This window comes from Dermacentor andersoni, chromosome 1 (genome assembly GCF_023375885.2).
Source record: "Dermacentor andersoni chromosome 1, qqDerAnde1_hic_scaffold, whole genome shotgun sequence".
Classification (NCBI taxonomy): Eukaryota; Metazoa; Arthropoda; class Arachnida; order Ixodida; family Ixodidae; genus Dermacentor; species Dermacentor andersoni.
In genome coordinates, this window is record NC_092814.1 from 120195862 (window position 1) to 120216752 (window position 20891).

Genomic DNA, 20891 nt, shown 5'->3' on the forward strand with positions numbered 1-20891 from the left:
GTCGGCTATGAAGCACATTAAGGAAGCAAAGCTCCCAAAGGCCATTATATTCACAGATTCCTTAAAGAGACACTAAAGGTTAATATTAAGTCAATGTGGACTGTTGAAATACCATCCCAGAAGCTTCGAAACGCTTGTTTCATGCGAAGAAGAGACTTATTTTAAGAAACAATGCGTTCTGAAGCATCCGCGTACCTCTAGCACAGTTCAAATCGCCCGCCCTCCGATCGAGGAGTGGTGACGTCACGGTCTCATAGTGACGTTGTGCCGTTGGTGAGTAAAACGGCACCCGCAGACGGCGCTACGGCTTTTCTGCATGAAAGCGGAACTATGGTGGCTAGCGGAAGGGAAAGCGCGCGACGGTAAGCTGGTTCTTTATTTTATGATGCCAACTTTGAAGCTCGTTGCAATGAACGACCCTGGCGACACATTGGCTCGCGATGCTGGGCTCGACTTCAGCGATTTAAGCACTGATGCTGAGGGCTCGCACTGCCGGCGTCGTTGCGTACTACCACGATGGCAACTGTATGTCGTGGCTGTACATATTCGTACATTTGTAGCTTTTCCTTCGTGAAAACCAAATGCCGCACTCACCGCCCCATCTTCGACCTGCAGTTCTTGCGCTTCGGAGAATGCAGGCAAGACCGACGGAACAGCGCTACGGGAAAGCATTGCTTTGAAAGGCACTCCATATGACTTCAGTAAGTCGGCGTTGAACTCGTAATCCTCTGGACGAAAGTGCAGTGAGCACACTATACGATTTTTCGGCTCTTTGCCAATGTGCTGTGGCAGAGGTATGGCACTTAACCACTTCGAACGGACAGGTTCACTCGTTGGCACACCATGATAAGTAACGTTAGATTGGCCGCTGCAACTGCCCTTGGCCAAGTTCCGCGGACTGTTCGCACATCCCACGACAACACATGGACGTGGCATTCTCGCTGCTTGTTCCATATGCAAGTTTCACGAGCCAGCAGAACCAGCGCAGCACAATGCGATAACGAAACAACTGAAACTCCAAAGCGCGCGCGGCCCAGAGTCGAGCGAAAACGAAACCTGAGCCAGCAGAACCAGCGTAGCACGACGCGATAACGAAACAACTGAAACTCCAAAGCGCGTGCGGCGCAGAGTCGAGCAAAAACGAAACCTTTCAACCACCCATACTACTGAGCGGTAACGTCAAAATTTTTTTTTTTTTTTTCTTAGAATTGAACAGAAGTAGACAAGTAGCATTTTCTTCTGTCTTATAACCTAATGAAATTATCTTTTTAATACGAGTAGTTGAGTACTAGTGACATAAATTATGAGGAGTGCCTTCGTCATCGGGCTAGTACCGGAATGTCGCTGGGGGGTCTCAAATCGTGTCATGCATTTACCTCAATTTCTCGGTTACTAAAGCTCTGTTCGCAATTATATTGACGCCTTAGACGTTGTTACGTTTCGCCTACGACGCGCGGTATAGCCGGCGCGGATGCAACGGACGCCGGGGCTTCGTTCAAAGCGGCGGACATTTTGGCCCGTTCGGAGCCCCCGCAAAGCCTCCCCGCCAAGCGCGTCCAGGCGTGTTTCAGTGCCACGTGTCTTCGTGTGTGCGTGTGTGTGTGTGTGCCCACGCTTGTCAAAGCGCGGCAGCCGGGGAGAGGAGCTCCCCAAGTGTGAAGCGAGGAGGTCTGACAGGCGCCGGGTTGGCGGATGCGTCACTACACTCGTCTCAACATGTCTCTCAGCGTGTCCGTGCCCGCCATCACGTGGTCTCGTCACGAGGCCTTCCTCTTGCCCTCAACTCCGAGAGTATAAGAGCAGCTGCCCCCGGACGCCAAGAGAGAGGCTCCGATTTCTTCCGTTGAGTTACGTGCTCTCCCGTCTCTCCACTTCGGTCGACCTGACCGCCCGCTCTTTTGCGATGTTAGAATAAACAAGTTGTTCTGTTACCAGTCGACTCATGCTTTGCCGGGACCTTCGGATGCTTCCAGTTATGCCCCAGGCCGCCAGGCCAACGCTACCCTTGGGGCTTGCGACCCATTTGCAACAACGGGCGTCAGCGCTGAGATTCCAACAACGTTCTAGAGCATTGCTTTATCTCTTCTTTATCTCGTGAAACATGCATATGGAACAAGCAGCGAGAATGCCACGTCCATGTGTTGTCGTGGGATGCACGAACGGTCCGCGGAACTTGGCCAAGGGCAGTTGCAGCGGCGAATCTAACGTTACTTATCATGGTGTGCCAACGAGTGAACCTGTCCGTTCAAAGTGGTTAAGTGCCATACCTCTGCCACAGCACAACTACGCAAGAAACTCGGAAGCTATTGTCAACACTTGTGGAATGTGCGAACATTGAATAAGCTACATGTAATTAAGCCCTTTCTAGGGAACTGGCCAGCATTAACAAAGTCTCAACAATGTGGCGTCCACTTTTGTCGCCTCAGAGTAGGGCACACATACGGTTCCCATTCACACCTTTTGACTGGCGTTGAACCTCCCCTCTGTGGCATATGTGGTGAAAGGCTGACCGTACTCCACATCTTGCTGGAGTGCTGGGAAGCAGGTGCAGAATGGAAAAAGCACTTTCCTTTGGCATACAGACTACAGATTCCCTTACATCCGACATTGTTGGAACAGAACCTTTACTTGAGACCAAGGCACTTCTTAACTTTTTGAATGATGTGCTGCATGTCCACATCCCGAGAGATTCGTAGCGGTCCCTCTATGTAGAGGGCATTGCTGCGAGCGTACTGTTTTGTAGAGCACGTGCCTCCAGGCCCTTGTGCGCAAGGGTCTTGGCAAGGCGGTAGTGCTACTGGAAGCGGCGGATTTTTTCGTGATATTTCTTTCTTGAGTATATTTTATGGTCATCGCCCACATCACTCATTCTTGACATTATTTTAATACTTTTATATTTTACATGACATCTGGAACACAATCGAGGCAGGCGCCTAGCCCGGGCCACCGCATTCCTCAAACGAATAAACAAGAAAGCGGACGACGTCGCTTTTGTGGACACCGCCGCCTACCGATGCAACCGAGCCTTCGCCGCGGTAGCGGTCTCGTCCTCGCAACGAACTTTAAACGCCGCCACGGTACACACACGTGACCCCGAGGTGGCGGAGCAAGTGGCCATAAATGCTCGACGATAAGCGAACGACAATATTCAGCGACTCGAAACCGGCCATCAAAGCGTTCGAGAGAGGAGTCGTCTCCGACAAGGCGTTACGCGTCCTCCGCGGCGCTGATCCGAGCACCCTCAAACACCACACCGTCATCTGGTTTCCCGCCCACCTGGGTCGGATCCCGGGCGCCCTCCCCAACCTCAACGAGACAGCCCTCGACGCTGCGCACGCGCTTACCGACCACGCCGTCACCCCCGGGCAACCACGTCTCGATGAGTTGGAGGCAAACAGGGACGCCCCAGTAACCTACAATGAAATCGCCAAACACTTTTACTTGGAACGACGTCTCTTTCCGCCCCCTCACCCCAAACTGAACAGGCCGCAGGCGCTAACGCTACGCTTATTACAGACAGATACCTATCCAAACCCCGCCACCTTACACATCATCTACCCGGACGTTTACCCCGACGATGGGTGCCCCTCGTGCGGGGTCACGGTGACACTCGCACACATGCTCTGGGAGTGCAAAAACACTCCGCCCGACTTGACCTCCGACAAGTGGGAGAAGACCATACGAAGCCCGCTCCTACAAGACCAGCAATAGGCTGTCTCCAGCAGGCTCGTGCAGTGGCCGCCAGGTACTCCCTGTCGGTCCCTGCGTGGGGGACGCCCACTGCGCGCTGACGTGCGTCCTGCAGGACATTTATTAAAGTTTTTCCAATCCAATCCAATGCAGGGAATATTTTAGGCCTCTATACAGCCACAATACATCTGACAGTTGTCACTCACCGCATCATCGACTCTCCCACACCATTTCTTGGCGTTCTTTGGCCATCCCTGGCCCTTGTACCAAAAAAAAAAAAAAAAAAAACCTACACATCATCATCATCTCTATTATCCCCTCCCTCTCTTTTGCTCTGGCAAAAGCAACTTTCGTTTGCAAAAACACGTGGGGTAAGATGTAACTTCATGTACACACTGAATTGGTATGTTGATGCCATTTCCTGGATTGTGTTCTTGTCTCACGGCATCTGGAACATACTTCACAGGTTCTTTTTGTCATCAGTGAGACTTCATGCAAATTAGTGTCAATTTTCTGAAAGTTAGTGGCAACAATATTGTCAAACTGCTGGTATATGGTTTTGAATGCACCTGGTCTAAAATGTGGAGTGAATTTTTTTGGTCGTTGCTTCTGCCAGAACACACTGCTGATGAATTTGGCCGTACTTGCCGAAATCTAACATGCCCCTGAATCAAATACGCACCTATTTCGTATGTGTCCAAAGTAGAAGACTAATGTAGAAATGCCAATAAAGCTCCTAAACAAAGCGGAAGCCTAACGTGCGCCCTATCTTTTAGCAAGAAAAATTGGCAAGGGTCTCGTATGTGTTACACAGTTGTGGCCGGTTTCCTAATGTCAGCTTTGCCGCACGGTTTTTTTTTTTGTCTCGTCGCAATACATCTGTGTTATGTGGTAAAGCATGCAAACGTAGCAAAGGCGGTTTTGGTTTCATATCCATTCGTATCACTCAGGCAATTTTCAGCCCAGTATTTGGGGGGGGAAATTAGGTGCATTATATTTGGCTGAATACCATAATCGGGCATTGTGAGGTACTGTTATTGCTTGAAAATCTTCCTAGGGTGGGCCCAGAATAGGTACTTTTGATGAGAGCTGATGTGTGTCATTCACTCTCCCTTAAGTTCTGCCAACACAGATGCTGCCACTAAAGGGGTTGCTATTGGTGTCACCATAAGGGTCAGGCATGCCGACTGGTCAAGTTTAAATTACCCGGCGAAGGCCATGTTAGGATCGAAATGAAGAACGTTTGGGCCCATAGAAATGCATGGGCGCCGGCCGGGACCTTCGGTTGGGAGGAAATTAATGAAAAAATATAATTAGCCTGAGTTGAATTAACGGCAGTGTAATATATAGTTTGGAAGGGTCATGGAAGGCTATATTTTAGGAGGTGAGTGAATACTCATATATCACCTATTCGAATTAGTGATGTTCGATTTGGCATTATGTGGAGTGAATTGGCATCGCATGAAGCATTGATGAGTCATGTGATGTGCAGACTGCACTTTAGTCTGCCACATGAATTCGCCTTAATTTAATCCAACTGCCACAACGATTGGAAAGTCTTTCTGTATTTTGGAGGAAAACTGGAAAGCAAAAACATTTTATGCGATATAAGATTGCCACCAAATACAGGTACACTATTAAACTGAGAACCCTTTTGGTATTCAATACAACATGATGTCACCAATTCTTTTGCTTTAAAGGTAGAAAAGCACTTGATTCTGTACAACAGACATTCTAGTGGCAAAAAAATATTTTCCAGACCTTCATATACAAGAACTGAGCTGTAATCAGTGCTGGCATACAAATTTGGAGTTCCCTTTAATAAGAGTAAACTGCACTGCATATCTTGATTTTTGTGTACAGTGAAACCTCGTTAAACTGTAGTTGGCTGGAGCTCGAAAAAAGTATGTACTAAACGGTAGTGCTGCTTAACCGAAATAGCATGAGATTGCCCACTTACCTGTCAAAAACGGAACTCAGAGAGAGTGCGATGAATGGGTAAAGAACATGCAGTATTTATTCACTTTGCGCGACAAAAGTGTTATTATGCCACGGTGGCCTAGCAGCGACGACTGCTGCCTCAAACTTACTGAAGCTGTGAGCCAGCTTTTCAGCCAGCCCCCTCTTCTCAGCAAACACTCTCATGGCAGATTCCTCGTTGGCGTTGCATGTTCTCCATGCACGCGGGCGGTAGCGCTGCAGAAGTCGTGGGGCGCCTTTTTCATTACGGGTTGCTGTTCTCGTCGCGACGATTGCATTCAGCAGGCTGATGTAACACGTAGCTTCTGCCACTGTCGGGCCTGAATCGCCCGTGCTGTTGCTTTTCACGTCGTCCTCATCACTGTTGCTAGTCGGCGCTTCGGCAACAACAGAGACAACGATGGCGAAAAGCTGAACCTCGTAGCCGACATCTCTTCGCGGTCACAGCAGCGCTGCCGAGCAACTTCTTCACATTCCAAATGCCACACACTGTAGTCAACAGTTGATCCCTGTCGCGTGCCAGCGCCGACTTCTTCGTGTCACGTTCGATAGCACGAACAATGTCTAATTTTTCTTCTATGCTGAGTGCCCGGCGTCTTTTTTATCTGAGCTTCAGCATGACGCGAGTCCTTGTTTGCCCGACGCCACAACGCTCTCTGGCACGGCACCGAAGTAATGTTGATGTTGATGTGGCTTCACGTGGAAACGCACAGGGCGCTTGGCGGCCGTTGTTCTTATCTCTGAGGCTTGTTGTTCTGCCGGGCCGCCCGAGAGAGGTGATGCATCGCCGTGTTTGCACGACGAAAAGTGGAAACACTACGTGTTAACTGATACATACTCAGTAAGCTGGTGCGGTTTATGCGGATACAAAACACATTATGTTCAATGTCTGCTGAGTTGGGGATTTGACTTTACTACTTTTAGAACGAAACTACTGTTTAAGCGGGTATGGTTTAACGAGGTTTTACTGTATCTAAGTTACTGATAATTTGCTGCATTCTTGTGTTATGCAATGCTAGGAGACTACCGAGCATGTGCAGCACTGTGTTTTGCTGCACAGAATTTCTAAGCATGAGATTTTGGGAGATATGTTCTCATATTCAATAGTCAATTCCAAATCTACTATTTGGTATTCGCACATCCCAACTGTTCTCTATTATTATTAATGTGTGTCCGCTATTGTTGCAGCTTCCAGTGCCTCAGTGGCATCAAGTGCATCAGACGAGTCGAATGCATCCGACCTGTCCAGCCCAACTCGGCGCCCCTCAGCTGAAGGTGCCGGAAGTGACCCGCTGGGGGCCCTAGGGGAAGCCCCTGGTGGTGTTTCACGACAGCAGCTGCTCAGTGGACCGTGCCCTATTTGTGGGGATCGTATCTCTGGCTTCCACTATGGTATCTTTTCCTGTGAGAGCTGCAAGGGCTTCTTCAAACGCACAGTGCAGAACAAGAAGCACTACGTCTGCCTACGAGGAGCTGCCTGCCCTGTTGCTGTGGCCACGCGGAAGAAGTGTCCTGCCTGCCGTTTCGACAAATGTCTTAGGACAGGCATGAAACTTGAAGGTACTTGGCTCTTTGGCATGTTTAGCTACTAAGTGCTAAGTGCACTTATAAGTGCACTTAGTAGTGCACTTTAACACCACTACTATAAGTGCACTTCACTACTATTACTACTATGATTGCACTTTAGCTACTGAGTGCACTTATATATTTTTGGTCTCAGTGCTCCCCAAAAACTCAAAACCTTTAGCTGCATCTAAGATGTAGATTAAAAGAACCTCAGTATACCCAAATAAACACAAAATGGTTAAGTGTGACTACAGCAGAACTTTGTGATTGAGTACAGATGTTAAATTTCTGCAAATTTGGAAGACGGATAAAGAAAAACACATGAAAGAACTTTTCCTTTGAGAAACATTGGAAAATTTCCCTGAATTATCACAGCATAGGGAAGTGCAGATGCGAGTCCATGCCAAATTATGTTGGCACTAGTTGCAGCAAGACGTTCGCAGTCTGTTATAGTTGCGGCATGCATGTTTGTTTTTGCAAAATCAGTGTGCATTCATTTACTGTTTTTATCATGTATGTGGCACACCAACAAAGTGTGCTCCACAATTAAGGAAGAAGAAAAAACGGCACACTTCAGCTATTCCTCCAGCTCTAAACTCATTTAACGCGACAGCTGCAGGCTCTCACTATGGACATCTCCATCTTCTCAAGAGCAACTTCTTTACTTCTTTCTTGTGATGCGCATGTCACCTTTGTCCTCTACATTAGCCTGCTATGGTGCCCAAAATGCATCCATAGGTGCTGCCACTCCCACAGTTTATGTAGCACACAAAACCTTGCACAAATTGTCTAGCGGCTGCGCTATGGCTTGATGGTTTAGCATGTCTGACTCCCAAACTGCACGTTGCTGCGGGGGCATGAGTTCGATTTATAGTGACTGTGGTTGGCAATGCCTTGTTCTTATGCACCATATGGTGACAGGGAAGGTGAATATGTAGAGGCAGTATGAAAATGGTGGCAGTGACACGACAACAATGGCATAATGGAGAGGAACAAAGGACCATAGCAAATGCATTTTGAATCATTCAATCAGCCATTTATTCTTACTCTATGGAAAGGAAAGGAGCAGCCCCTTAAAAGTTTGTTGCACTGAGTAGCTTCACAGGATGGCTGTCCCATGATTTGGCAGCAATGGGCAGGAACATTTTAGCCTTAAGCGCCAAGTGCAACGAAATTCTGGATCGCATGAAAAGCCCTGTTTCAGATAATTTCAACATACACATGGAAAGTTTTATGCTTGAAATGTGAGTGGGTGTGCGCAAAACGTTTGATGTTTAATCTTTTTCATACCTAAACTGAAAAAAAAAAAAGAACCCCATTACCACTCCCCGGATGTGGCATACGATTTAGACTGTAGAGAACCAGCACATGGGTCATCTTAAAAAAAACTTACTTGTATACTGTTCTCATCTACAGTGCAGTCCTCTTATAACAATATCAAGAATGAAAAATGCGATCATTATAACGGATCATTGCTATATCTGGACTGCCGTAAAAAAAAGAAAAAGAAAAGTTGCCGAACATACCTTCGTAGCTCCGAAACCAAATTTGCCACTTTCAATTTAAAAAATCGACGTTGTAGAAAGTAGGCTGTGAAAAGTGAAGCATTTATTTACTGTATTTACTCGTATAATGATCGCACTCGCGTAATGATCGCACCCCTGAATTTTGTCGTCATAATTTGATTTTTTTTTCTTTCCCGTGTAATGATCGCACCATGCACTTGTCGCAGCGATATGTCGTGTGCCAAGTCTAGCTAATGATGATCGCGCTTATCATCTGTCGAATGTTACGCGAATGACTCTTGAAGACATACCAAGCGGTCTGCACGCACCCAACATTCTTAAGCAGATGCCCCATTTCATTCCTTTTACCACTTTCCGCACTTCCATGAAAAAAAAAGCTACAACCAAACTTGCCTCGGCTTTATTATTTGTAGGCTTCATAATGGTTTTGGTCAACAACAACAACATAAAGGGCGCCTTTCGATTCCTCTCGTCTGCACTCTCGGGCACGCAACAAATCGCGAGCGGCAACGATAGTGGCCACGTTTACACTGATATGTTAAAAGTGTACCCTATTCATACGCCGACGCTTCTAACGCAGCTAAGATATTTGCCCACCCTTAGCGGAGATGTGCCATATTAGGATAGCAGTGAAAACAAATGCCGCAGTTTCCGCAGCATGCCTGCCATGTGTTTCTATGTCACTGGCAGCAAAGCGCGCCCATCTCTGTTTCTGTCCCCTCAAAGTGGAGATGGCTACGTTATTGTCGCAAACTAGCTGATATTAACAATATTATTCATTACTGATGTGAAAGAAACTGTTTCAATGTGCTCAATGTACTCACGAGAAGAAAAATAATCGCATTCAGCTTGCTCTGCCGGCCGCCATTTTTGTTTTGGTGTCCCGCACTGACAGCGGCAGCATCCTGCTTGTCATTCCGCAGCAAATGCGGGATGAAAAAAGAAAATTTTTCTTTTCGTGGGAAATTTAACCCACGTAATGATCACACCCCTGAATTTGCATAAATTTGTTTGACAAAAAAGTGTGATCATTATGCGAGTAAATACGGTATACCTCTATACAGCTTGTCAAACGTTAGGCGTGCTGAAATAGTCAGAAATCTGCACTTGTTTTCGCGGAAGTTTCAGGTTCACAACCACGCTGTGCATTACATCCAGTGGCTGCACGAACACTCGCGGCTATAATTTAGTGTGCATGGAATCAATGAGCGACTCCGTCAGTGACAGTGCACAAAGATTGTAGTTGGTTTCAAAGACTGGCCACTGTCAATCTCGTCGTCACTGCCGCTGCTGTCATCGCCTCAAAAACTCCTCCATCGAAGCACCACCTACCGTAAAAACCGGACTATAGGTCGGACCGGAATATAGGTCGACCCCCCAACTAACCAATCCTAAAAATGAAAACAATATTTTTCAATGGCAAAAGTACTGAAAGACACCCTTACCTTGAAACAAATTCGACTCAGCCGGTTGCACAATGGTGACAGTATTTATTTAAATGCTGCTCGCATGTGCACCTGGCTAAGTTTTTAACAGCATCGCGCGACCATCGACCCGCGTGCTTGTCAGCACCTTATTAACGGCGCTGAGCGGCGAAACAAACGAGATACGCGCATGTCTACACATGCGCTTACTTTCACTATTTCGCCGCTCCGTGCCGTGATGATAAGGTGCTGACAAACGCGCGGGTCGATGGTCGCGCGATGCTGTTAAAAATTGGCCGGGTGTGCAGTACACAGAAGGACACAAAGTGCGCAAGCGCTACTCCGAATCAGAGTCGTCCGAACTAGAGTCCGATGAGTGCTTCTCGCTGCCCACGTCCCATAGAGCATCGTCCTCTGTGCCATCCAGCGCGTTGCTTATGCAGCATTTTCTGAAAGACTTGCGCACCATCTCTTCGGGGAGAGATTTCCACGCCGACGACACCCAGCCACAAACAGTCGCAAGCGGTGGACGTCGCAGGCGGCCGGTGGGGGTAGTCGGGTTATCGCCCAGCATCCATTCATTATAGAGTTCGCGCACTCTATCTTTAAACGGCTTATTTAGCACAACGTCCAGTGGCTGCAGCACAGATGTCAGTCCACCAGGGATGACCACGAGGTCCGTCTTGCCGTCGCACAGGGCCCGCTTTACGTTGGCTGTGAGGTGGCCTCGAAATGAGTCCAGAACGAGCATGTTCGCTCGCTCAAAGAGAGCACCAGGTCGCCGCTTCCAGACGAGCCGGATCCACTCCAGCATCAACGATTCGTTCATAAAACCGTTTTCATTAACCCGGACGATGACGTCGCGTGGGAATTCCTCTTTCGGCAATGTTTTTCTTTTAAAAATGATGAAAGGGGGCAGCTTCTTCCCATCAGCTGTACATGCGAGCATCACAGTGAACCGCGAGTGCTCGTTGCCCGTTGTTAGAAGCTTGATTTGCTTGGCTCCTTTCTCGGAAACAGTCCGGCTTGAGGGCATATCGAACCACACTGGCGTTTCGTCGGCGTTTCCTATCTGTCCTATCATGTAGTCGCGTTGCTGCCGAAGCGCAATTACATATCGCTGAAACTCGATTAGCTTGTCCTCGAATTCTTCGGGCAGTTTCTGGCACACAGAAGTACGGCGCCGTAGTGCAAAGCCCTTCCTCTTCATGAAACGCCGCACCCAGGATGGCGAGCCCTTGAATTGCGCCCTCGTCAGTCCAGAGGCGCGCGCTATCTCTACCGCTTTAAAACGGATGGATTCAGCAGTCACAGGCAGCGATCTTGCACGAAGCTCCCGGACGAAATCCGCAACCTTGTTTTCCAGTTCTGGATACACTGCAGTCCGCCCACGAAATGAAGTTTTCTTTTGGTTGCTGCAAGCAACCAAAAGCTGCTTCTGCTTCCGCCAGTAGCGAATGCTTTTTTCCGACACTCCAAATTCGCGCTGTGCCGCCAGGTTGCCGTTAGCTTCCGCGTACTCGATCGCCTTTTTCTTGAAGGCGACGGTGAATTGCCGTCGGCTTCCGCTCATATTTAAACAAAATGAGAAACACTGCAAACGCAAAGTGACGCTGCTACACGTGCGCTGCTACAACGTCACCGCGCTGCTGCTGATGGCGATGGCGGCTGTTTACTTCATCCGCCCATTGTTGCAAGACTTCCGTAGTTTTTCCGCCAATGTCCGGTATATAAGTCGAGGGTCAACTTTTCGCGATGGTATTTTGAAAAAAAGTTCGACCTATATTCCGGTTTTTACGGTATTTTATTGCCAGTAGCGACACGATACCAGAGTTTGGTAATGTCAGCGGCTGCCACCGTGTTGATTTCACGCATAGAGGGTTTCACGCGTGGGAGGGGGGTTTACGCACATTTCACGATTATTCTGCATGGAAAACACCGCCCAAACAGCAGAGTTTTGATTGTTATATCCAATACGCGGTGAATAACATATCGTTATATTCTATTCACTCGATTGTAATGTGCCCTTGATTGTAACGCGCGCCCGTTTTCCGCGACCCAAAAAAAGGGGGGGAGAACCCACCCTCAATTTAACGTGCATCTGTTTGCCGTGACCTAAAGAAAGAAAAACCCTTTGCACTACCATGCGTCTCATTCTTTCATACCAAAATACAACTTTCTCTCATTTCGAAAAACAAAACAAAGGCGAAGCATCGATTGCGATGGCAAATTAGTAGACAGCTATACGAAAAGCAAGGATAGTAGCTTTATCGGCCATATAAACATTCGCCTACTAACTGAACATGTCTCACTCAATGACCGCAAGAACTCTTTATCAAAATGCTGGAGTGAGGAAGTACGGTACCAGGAGTGATCGAATTGACCTTTGCGCGGCCTCTCACTTCAACGCAAACTAAGCGATGAGAACACAGCGCGGTGTGCCTAGATGCGTAGACTCTGTCTCCATCGCAGATAGCGTTCAAGATTGGGGGCTGCGCGGCCGTGCCATGCGCAGCAGCTATCGGAGTAGACCACCTCTCCTGTTTGTGCCAGTCCCACACGCAAGTTTCGGCAACTCTAAACGCTTGTGGTGCGGCCCAATTTCTGTCTGCCACCGCACACATGATCAATTTTCTTTTAATTGCGGCATTGCATGTCTTTGCAGTCGGCGCTATCATACTGATAGAGCAAACGCAGAAAATGAGAAGATGGACGGTGTACTAAGCACACATACTACAGCACATGGAGGAAGCTACGGCAGCTAGGCCCGAAGTATAGTGAACTAGAATGTATTCTAGTTCACTGTAGCTCGAAGCATGTACGATGCGGCCATTTTGAAAGGTCGATGGCGATACGGTAACGCAGATGTAGGGTCATACTCTATTATAACGCGCACGCAATTTTTGTGCACATTTTATCGGGAAAAGAAAATGCATGCTAGATTCGAGTAAACACGGTATATGGGTTTTTTTTCTCATAGCCCTAATGCATAAGTTGATACAGTCGAAACCACTTATAACAATATTCAAATGACACAGAATTTCCATTGTTATAACCGATAATTGTTAAAACCGGGTTGCATGAAAAAATCAAAATAGGGGGATGGCAGAGCTGATCTTAGCAAACTATAATGGCGGCGAGGCCAGTGCCTCTCCCCACCACCTTCCTCCATCTGGCTGCTGACTGTGTTCACTCGTTTAATAGGGTGTCACACGGCGCACTTTTGATCGCGATCAAGCTCTATCCGGATCAAATTTCTCGGTTGTGATTGGCTCCTTTGCAAAAAATGCACGAGAAAGTCAATCGCAGTCGAGAATTTCGATCCAGATCGGTCCGAATCGCGATCGGAAGTGTACCAGTGACACTGGTATAACTGCTTTTTGGGCACTCCAATCACATGTAAGTGGCTGTCGGCATTAAAGAGTGGCACTGCTATAACTGCAAAGAGGACTCACGGGTGGCAAGCGATATGCGAGCACTGCCGAGGCAGCGCTTTGGTGGGCCCAAAGGGGGCCTTCAAAAAAAATGCGAGGAGGTTACCGCAGCAGCCTGTCAGCTTGAGAAATCCAGAAGAAACGCTGAAGCGAGATCGCCACAAGCAACTCGCCATGTACGTCGCACTGCATTGCATGAGAAAACCCTATGTCTGTCAGCCTTGCCGACATCCTTCTCCAAGGTATCCAGGTGCTCCACGTAGTGCAGTGGAAGGTTCCTCGTGAAAATGAAGCCCTGGAGGGACTGAATCATCTGCCGGGCCTCCTGTGAGGACAATGTTGAGGCAGCCTGCTCTACCGCATCATCGCTGCCGTCGGTGCTGTCGCTATCCAATGCAAGCACGTTCGCAACGATCGCCTCATCGGTTAGAAGCACTTAGTTTCCAAATCCATAGCCGTGCTCTTTCTTTTCACCAGCAACGTCGTGCATTTCCAATTGTCAGCGGGTGGGTCAGTCGGCAGTCGGCAGGTCGGTCGGCAGCGAGTCAAAAGAGGCTGAGAAACCACGTGGCCAGGAACGATTTGAACGCAACCAACAAAGATAAACACGGGCAATTACGCTGTTTGCAGAACTGTGCTGACTGAGGGGCCAGCAAGCAAGATGCGAGCAGCGCAGTTGGCATGGTCCATTCGTGTTTCGGAGGGTGGCGTGGCGTAGAGTTATGGGCGCAGCCTATTCGTGTTCGAAGGGGTGGAAGGGTGACGGGAAAGAGGCGCGCAGTGGCCGTTCGAGCAGCAGGCCATCGTGCAGCAGCTCAAATTTCTCGTTTTCTTTTTTTCTTTTCAAGGATTTCGCATTTCACTACCTTTCGGCTCGGACACCGAGCAGCCAGACTTCATCATCATAACCTATAATGCGGCATCGGGGCATTGTAGTAAGTGGGTTATTTCACCATGCAAAATGTACAAAAGGTGACGGTGCAGCAGCTTATCATTGTTATAACCGATATAGTATTGTTAAAACCGGTATCGTTATAAGTGGGTTCAACTGTACTCTGAGGTCGACTCATCGTTCGTTATACCCGATATATTGTTATATGTAGTATCATTATAAGTGGACTGCACCGTATCAGTGAACAGCTTCCGCACGTCGACTAGCCACGGAGTTAGTATGAAGTAAAACTTCATTAATTCGTATATCACTGCACCAAAGAAATTTCCAAATTAACCGAATGTCGAATTATTGAGGCTAATAAGAAAACAATAAACAAATGTTTATACGTCAAGACACTTATTTACTGAATGTATCAGCAAATCCTGTTTTTATTTTGTACAAAAGCAATGTGTAAGTTGTAATTCTCTTCATATTGCAACTGATTAGTGCTCGCAGTGGCAAAGGCCTCGCAACTTTCATTGCAGTGTGGCCGTGGCACAAGACCTGCATCTTCATCGAAGACATGCTTTACACTATCACGGGCACGTGCCAATTATTTTTTCGCCAGTTAGCTGGTCAGCAATAGATCGTCTATCCATTGCAATGTAGCTGGCGGGTTTGATGCCAGCATGCAGGCCACGGTAGAATGAATTTTTGACCTCAACAGCCTCCTCCTTGTTTATGATGCTGTGCTGAGTCAAAACAAAACTACTGCTCTCCAGAACTACTGTGGTTGAAACCGTGGTCACTGTCGATGTAATCATAGATGACGACCACACAGCTCTGAAGGCATGCAACAAACATGCACATTGAGTCAAAACAGATCTGCCATTTGCCATAGCCATTTTGGACGAAACAGCAATTGCTATCAACACAATCACAGAGGGTGACTAAGCACTTCTGAAGCCCACGATCCACGCGCATTGAGTAAAAAAAACTACTGCTTGCTGCAACTGCGATGAACAAAACCGCCGCCACTATTCATGCGATCATGAATGGTGACCACCCAGTTCAGGAGCCATGCGGCCAATGCGCGCTCCGAGTCAAAATGAAATTTCTGTTTGCCACAACCATTGCGGATGAAACCGCCCTTGCTATCGATGTGATCACAAAGGGTGACTCTGCAGTTTGGAAGGCACCTAGCCAACGTACACTGAATCAGAACCAAACTACTGCTTGCTGCCCATATGTGCCACGACCGTTACAGTGTCACAAGTGTTTCAAACTGGGCCATGTGAGTGCTGTATGTAAGAATCCATCGTGCCGAAGATGTGGTGGTGCTCATCAGGTAGACTCCTGTGAGGCTGACGCCTTGAAATGTGCAAATTACTCCGGAGCCCATGAAGCGACATCCAAGGACTGCCCCAAAATGGCAGAGGAGAGACAAATTCTGAGAAAAATGGTTTCATTTGCTCAACATTTCTGTCATGCTCCCTGACACACTCATTAACACAGCGCCCGGTCTGACCTATATAGGAATGATCGCACAAAAGGGGGATCTCGTAGACAACCCCTTCGGCACACTTCATGAAAGGTCGCCCATGTTTGGTTCCACAGCCTTTTTCGGTTCTTTTTTCTTTTCTTTTGGCGATTTGGGAGCAAAGGCTTCCAAGCTTCCTTGGGGCTGAAAACACAAGCGGGACGCCATGTCTGCTCGCTACCTTCTTCAGATTGTGGGCCACCTTGTGCACATATGGCACTGCCACCGGTCTCACCTCTTGCCGAGGGGCCGAGGGCCCAAATCTGCCTAAGCACATCGGGACTTGTCCCTCACGCTCTTGTGAACCACGTTTTTCAGATGTGCGGATTCTTGCCTGAAGTAATGATAATAGAGCAAGGGAACTGGTTGAAGCCTATCACGTGGGCAAGAAAGGCAGCTTGTGCGTTAGCAAAACTTCGATGTCATTATATAAGGCCGAGATGAGGTTTCTTGAGCGTTGTGTGTCATGAATGTTTGATTAGATGCGTGAATGAAAGTTTGTTCTGTGCGCATGCGTTGACTGACGGTATATATGTAGCATTGCCATTTGTTGGGCGTGTTGGTAAATTGAAAGCATATTTAGCGCCAGCAAACAAGGACGGAAGGGAGACGACAACACAATGCGCTAGCTTCAACAACTTGATTTTCAGGAAGTACACCTATATAAACCATGCACAGTGGCGCCACCTCATCCAAATCTTATCCATCCAAAAAAGCCGTCTCCTTATCTAACAGGTCGATTGAAGGGGCACTAACACACGTGTCTCTATTCCGCCAGATAGCCTGCGCTTCAATGATCTCTCGCACGTCTTTATCTTTGTGCTTTGCAAGAACCCGACAGGATTCATAGGTATATATGTGCCTGCTTTCTGTGAATAAAACAGTTGCGAGTGGCGCCCTGTCCCGTTCTCTTCTCTTGTGTGTGTCCGTTTATTTGGCGTCTTTATATTTTATACTGAACAGCTACCAACTAGCCCAACAAGAAGTGCTTTTAGTACTGGGCACTGCTTTGCAGAACAGGCACACTTTCGATATAATTTTATTCAATTACTATCTTCCTGAGGCTTGGGAGTGCATTTTGTGTCACAGATTTATTTCATATTCTTAAATTAGGCTATTTTGGTTTCAAGTAAACCATTAAACCACATTTTATAGTGTTTTGAATATTTGCGGGTGGACACAGCAGTCTCCAATATATTGGACATTACCGCTATTCCAAAGACGGTATTGCACTCAGCACCCAGTTTGTACATATTTTTTATGTACAAACTTTTTTAATCATCCCAAACACTAAGAAATGCTTAAAAATACATTGTCCCTTACATACGTACCCACAAATTCACTTATTTTTGCAATGAGCACTGTGACAAAGCTCACGCTTCGGTGGAGCTCCTATTCCGCCATTTTCAAAGCTCCTGCTTTGGCAAGAAACAAGCGCACATAGATCATGCCTTTCAGATTGCAGCACAGGTCCCAGAGCAAACGAAAACGGGTTTTCCATCAGATCATCAGTTTTTCCATGGCCACTAAACCCATCTTTGTAATGTCCAATATATTGGGCAAATGCTCCATTTCTGGGCCTCTGCAAGAGGCTATTTCGTGACAGAAACAAATTGTATCCGCTTTTTATAACACCGTGAGCAGCGATACAGGCAAACCCCTCAAATGAGATGTTCGAAACAGCGAACAGGGAAGGAAGTGCTGCGCCAATTGCACCAACTTTTGCTCCAAACCATTGAGCTGCACCAACCTGCGTCAAAACACTAATTTCGAATGAACTTGCCAAATTTAGCAGCATGTGCATGTGCAGTGGCAACCACATAGCCATAAACATGCATTGGCGATAGCGCTTAACACTGCAATCCAAGCCTAAGCAATCCGTTTCTGCATTAGTGTCGTTGGAGTGTGGGTGTGTTTAGTGGCATAACTGTAACTAGGCCACAAGAAAATGAAAACCGTTTTATGCTATACAATGCATTACGAATGTTTTATAAATGTATTGTTTATAAAAGGACTGCGCAAAGAACGATGGAACGAAAAATGCTAGGCATAATGTTTAAAGACAGGAAGAGAGTAGTGTGGATCAGAGAGCAAACAGGGATAGCTGTTATTCTAATTGGCATTAAGAGAAAGAAATGGAGCTGGGCAGGTCATGTAATGTGTAGGTTAGATAATCAGTGGACCATTAGTGTTACAGAATGGGTGATAAGAGAAGGGAAGTGCAGTCGAGTACGGCAAAAGACTAGGTGGGGTGATGAAATTAAGAAATTCGCAGGTGCTAGCTGGAATCGGTTGGCGCAGGGCAGGGGTGATTGGGGATCGCAGGGAGAGGCCTTCGTCCTGCAGTGGACATAAAGTAGGCTAATGATGATGTTGTGCATTGGTGTATATGCGGACTAGCTAAAGATGGGTTGAACTGGCACTCTTTTCATGGAGCAGTAGGGAAGGAAAGCCGCACTGAATGAATAAGGTCGTACAGTCTGCTCAGCGTGTAACTTATCAGTTTTGGTATAAATTTTAGCACTCGTTTTTACGCCCTATTGGTGCATCTGCGTCGATCAATGAGCGAACGCTGTGCGCGTTATGTTCTATATCTGTTTTGGACGTTCGCCACGTCCGGTTACAGGCTTGATAGTGCAGCACACTGACAAACGATCTGCTTGCTTTCATGAAACTTCTTGGTCAGAAATATCCTATGGCACCCACAACTGTCACTCAAATATGCACTCAGGCTACACTATTTTCTGCCGGCCACACTACCCAAGGTCAAGCTCTTGCCGCCACAGAAAGTAAACCAGAAATGTAAACTTCCATATTTAGTCAACCTTAGCGACCAAATTGTGGTCATAATTAAACGTTCGACAAAACTGCAAACCTCCGAAATTTTGTTAGCTGCAACGATGCCCATGTCATGACTTGCACAGATCGAGTCCAAAATTTTAATAAACCATTGTTCAGAGAACTAAATATCAGTTGCCGTTTTGCACTGGCTTTATGGAGCCTGTGGCGGAACCGCGAATAAGCCCGAATAATTGAGCTTATTGAAAATATTGGACGACGCCACTGACTGGAAAGCCAGTAAAAATGTTTATCCCTTTGTTATTTTAAAAAATATCTTGGAGCTTTTTCTTGGCAAGTGATGTGAAATACTGGCAAACGTGCAGTGACTAGTACGTCACTTCACATTTATTCTGTGGTATTCTGCTATCTTAACTGAAGGTGCCAAGAAGTAAAAGTTACGTGAGGGCACTACGCGAACGGCGGTCACTGTACCTTGAGTGTTGTTCATGGCGGCCACTATGAATATTTCTCGTTCATTGGGCATGCATATGTTTAATTAGCTAAATTTATCAATTTAACTAATCGATAATGTGCCAATGAAAAAATGTTGTGGATGTTTACAAATGACCAGTGACAGCATTTCAAGCAACCTAGGATTTGTGAAGAACCGGCTGTGGTGGCTTACTTGCTTTGGTTTTGCACTACTAATATTGCGAGATGAAATCCCGGCAGCCGTGTTTCGATGAGGATAAAATGCAAAAACACCTGTGTACTGTGCATTGGGCACACTTTAAAGAACCACAGGTGCTCAAAATTAACCCAGATTACCCCACAACGGCGTGCCTCATATTCATATTGTTTTTGGCACGTAAAACTCCAGAGTTTAATGTTAATTTAATTTGTTAAGAGTTTTCTAAAAAGAAAGAAAGCCCGTGAAATAAATAAATAATAAGAAGAAGACAAACGCTGCGCACGAAAGATTGCATCAATGTTTGTGAAAACCTCGTCAAATAGGGGCACTAGGAACGAGCAGCCGTGCTTTTTTCTTGCCGCGTTAGAGTCATGTCAGCAGTTTCTGGTGCGCATTTTCGGTCCCTCTCGAAAGTGAAGTAGCACGATCTTATAATGGTTCACTTTCTGAGCCATTACAAGACCGTGGCCCAGGTTTGCACATTAGTAATATACACACTGCACCAATGATGACGTTTACGTATAATACCACATTTATTACTGGTGCGGGGACGCGTTGTCGTGTGTGTGTGTGTTTTTTGCAAGCTTTTTCTTGTGGGGTCCCCCTCCGGAGAAAGGGATCACAGAAGACCTAGGTCGTTATATACACTGTTATCAGTCACTTCTCAACATATTCCACAACCTTTACATTGATGCCTTATTGGATAAGTAAGGTAACAAATGTTAGCTTATTAAAATTAAATATTAGTTGCTTGTTCGCAATGAAAAAAAAAAAGAAAAAAACTCGACTAGCATTAACACTAGCATATCAATATTACAGTAAGCGCCATTCACGGAAAACCCTCGGTTACTTCTTTCTTAGCCCCATTTAGTAGGCACATCCATTATGTAATTTCATGGTTGTTTCTGAGAAACCTGTATGGGTTTTCTTTGTAGCTTCATGCTACAGTCAGATGCAGGACAATTTTTCCCTGTCATGAATATAGCTCGCCTTGCGGGCCTCCACAGAACTGATCTGCCGTAAGCTAATAGTACTCTACAAAGTGAAATAAGGAACATCTTTTCTTCATATGCCTGTATTTTATTCATATTGACATTTACCAGGCTGCTCCAAAATGCATATTTACTGCTCCAAAATGGACAATTCATGCTCCAAACTTGCTCCAGAGTGCCAAATTTGATGCTCCCAGAGCTGCTGCAAAACTTCCTTGGCTGCTTCCATCCCTGCGAGAAACCGGCCCACCAGCGCCACCTCTGTGGAGCGTCACATGCCAGCCGTGCTGTCATTGGCAGCGGCCAAATGACGGTGTGGTTGTCGGACAGGTTGGAAGACAAAAACCTGCCCAGTTTGTTGCACGCTAGACGTCCAATCTGGCTCTATGGAAC

The 20891-nt window shown here is 46.8% G+C and overlaps 1 protein-coding gene across 1 annotated transcript in view; it reads left to right on the plus strand.

The window, feature by feature from the left end:
* The window catches only part of Hr39 (Nuclear hormone receptor FTZ-F1 beta), a 155437-nt gene that overhangs the window by 83148 nt on the left and 51398 nt on the right, over positions 1 to 20891 (plus strand). Inside the window, exon 7 of the mRNA XM_050193716.3 lies at positions 6859 to 7230. Coding sequence (XP_050049673.1) covers positions 6859 to 7230 — 372 coding nt within the window. The remainder of the gene's footprint in view (positions 1 to 6858; positions 7231 to 20891) is intronic.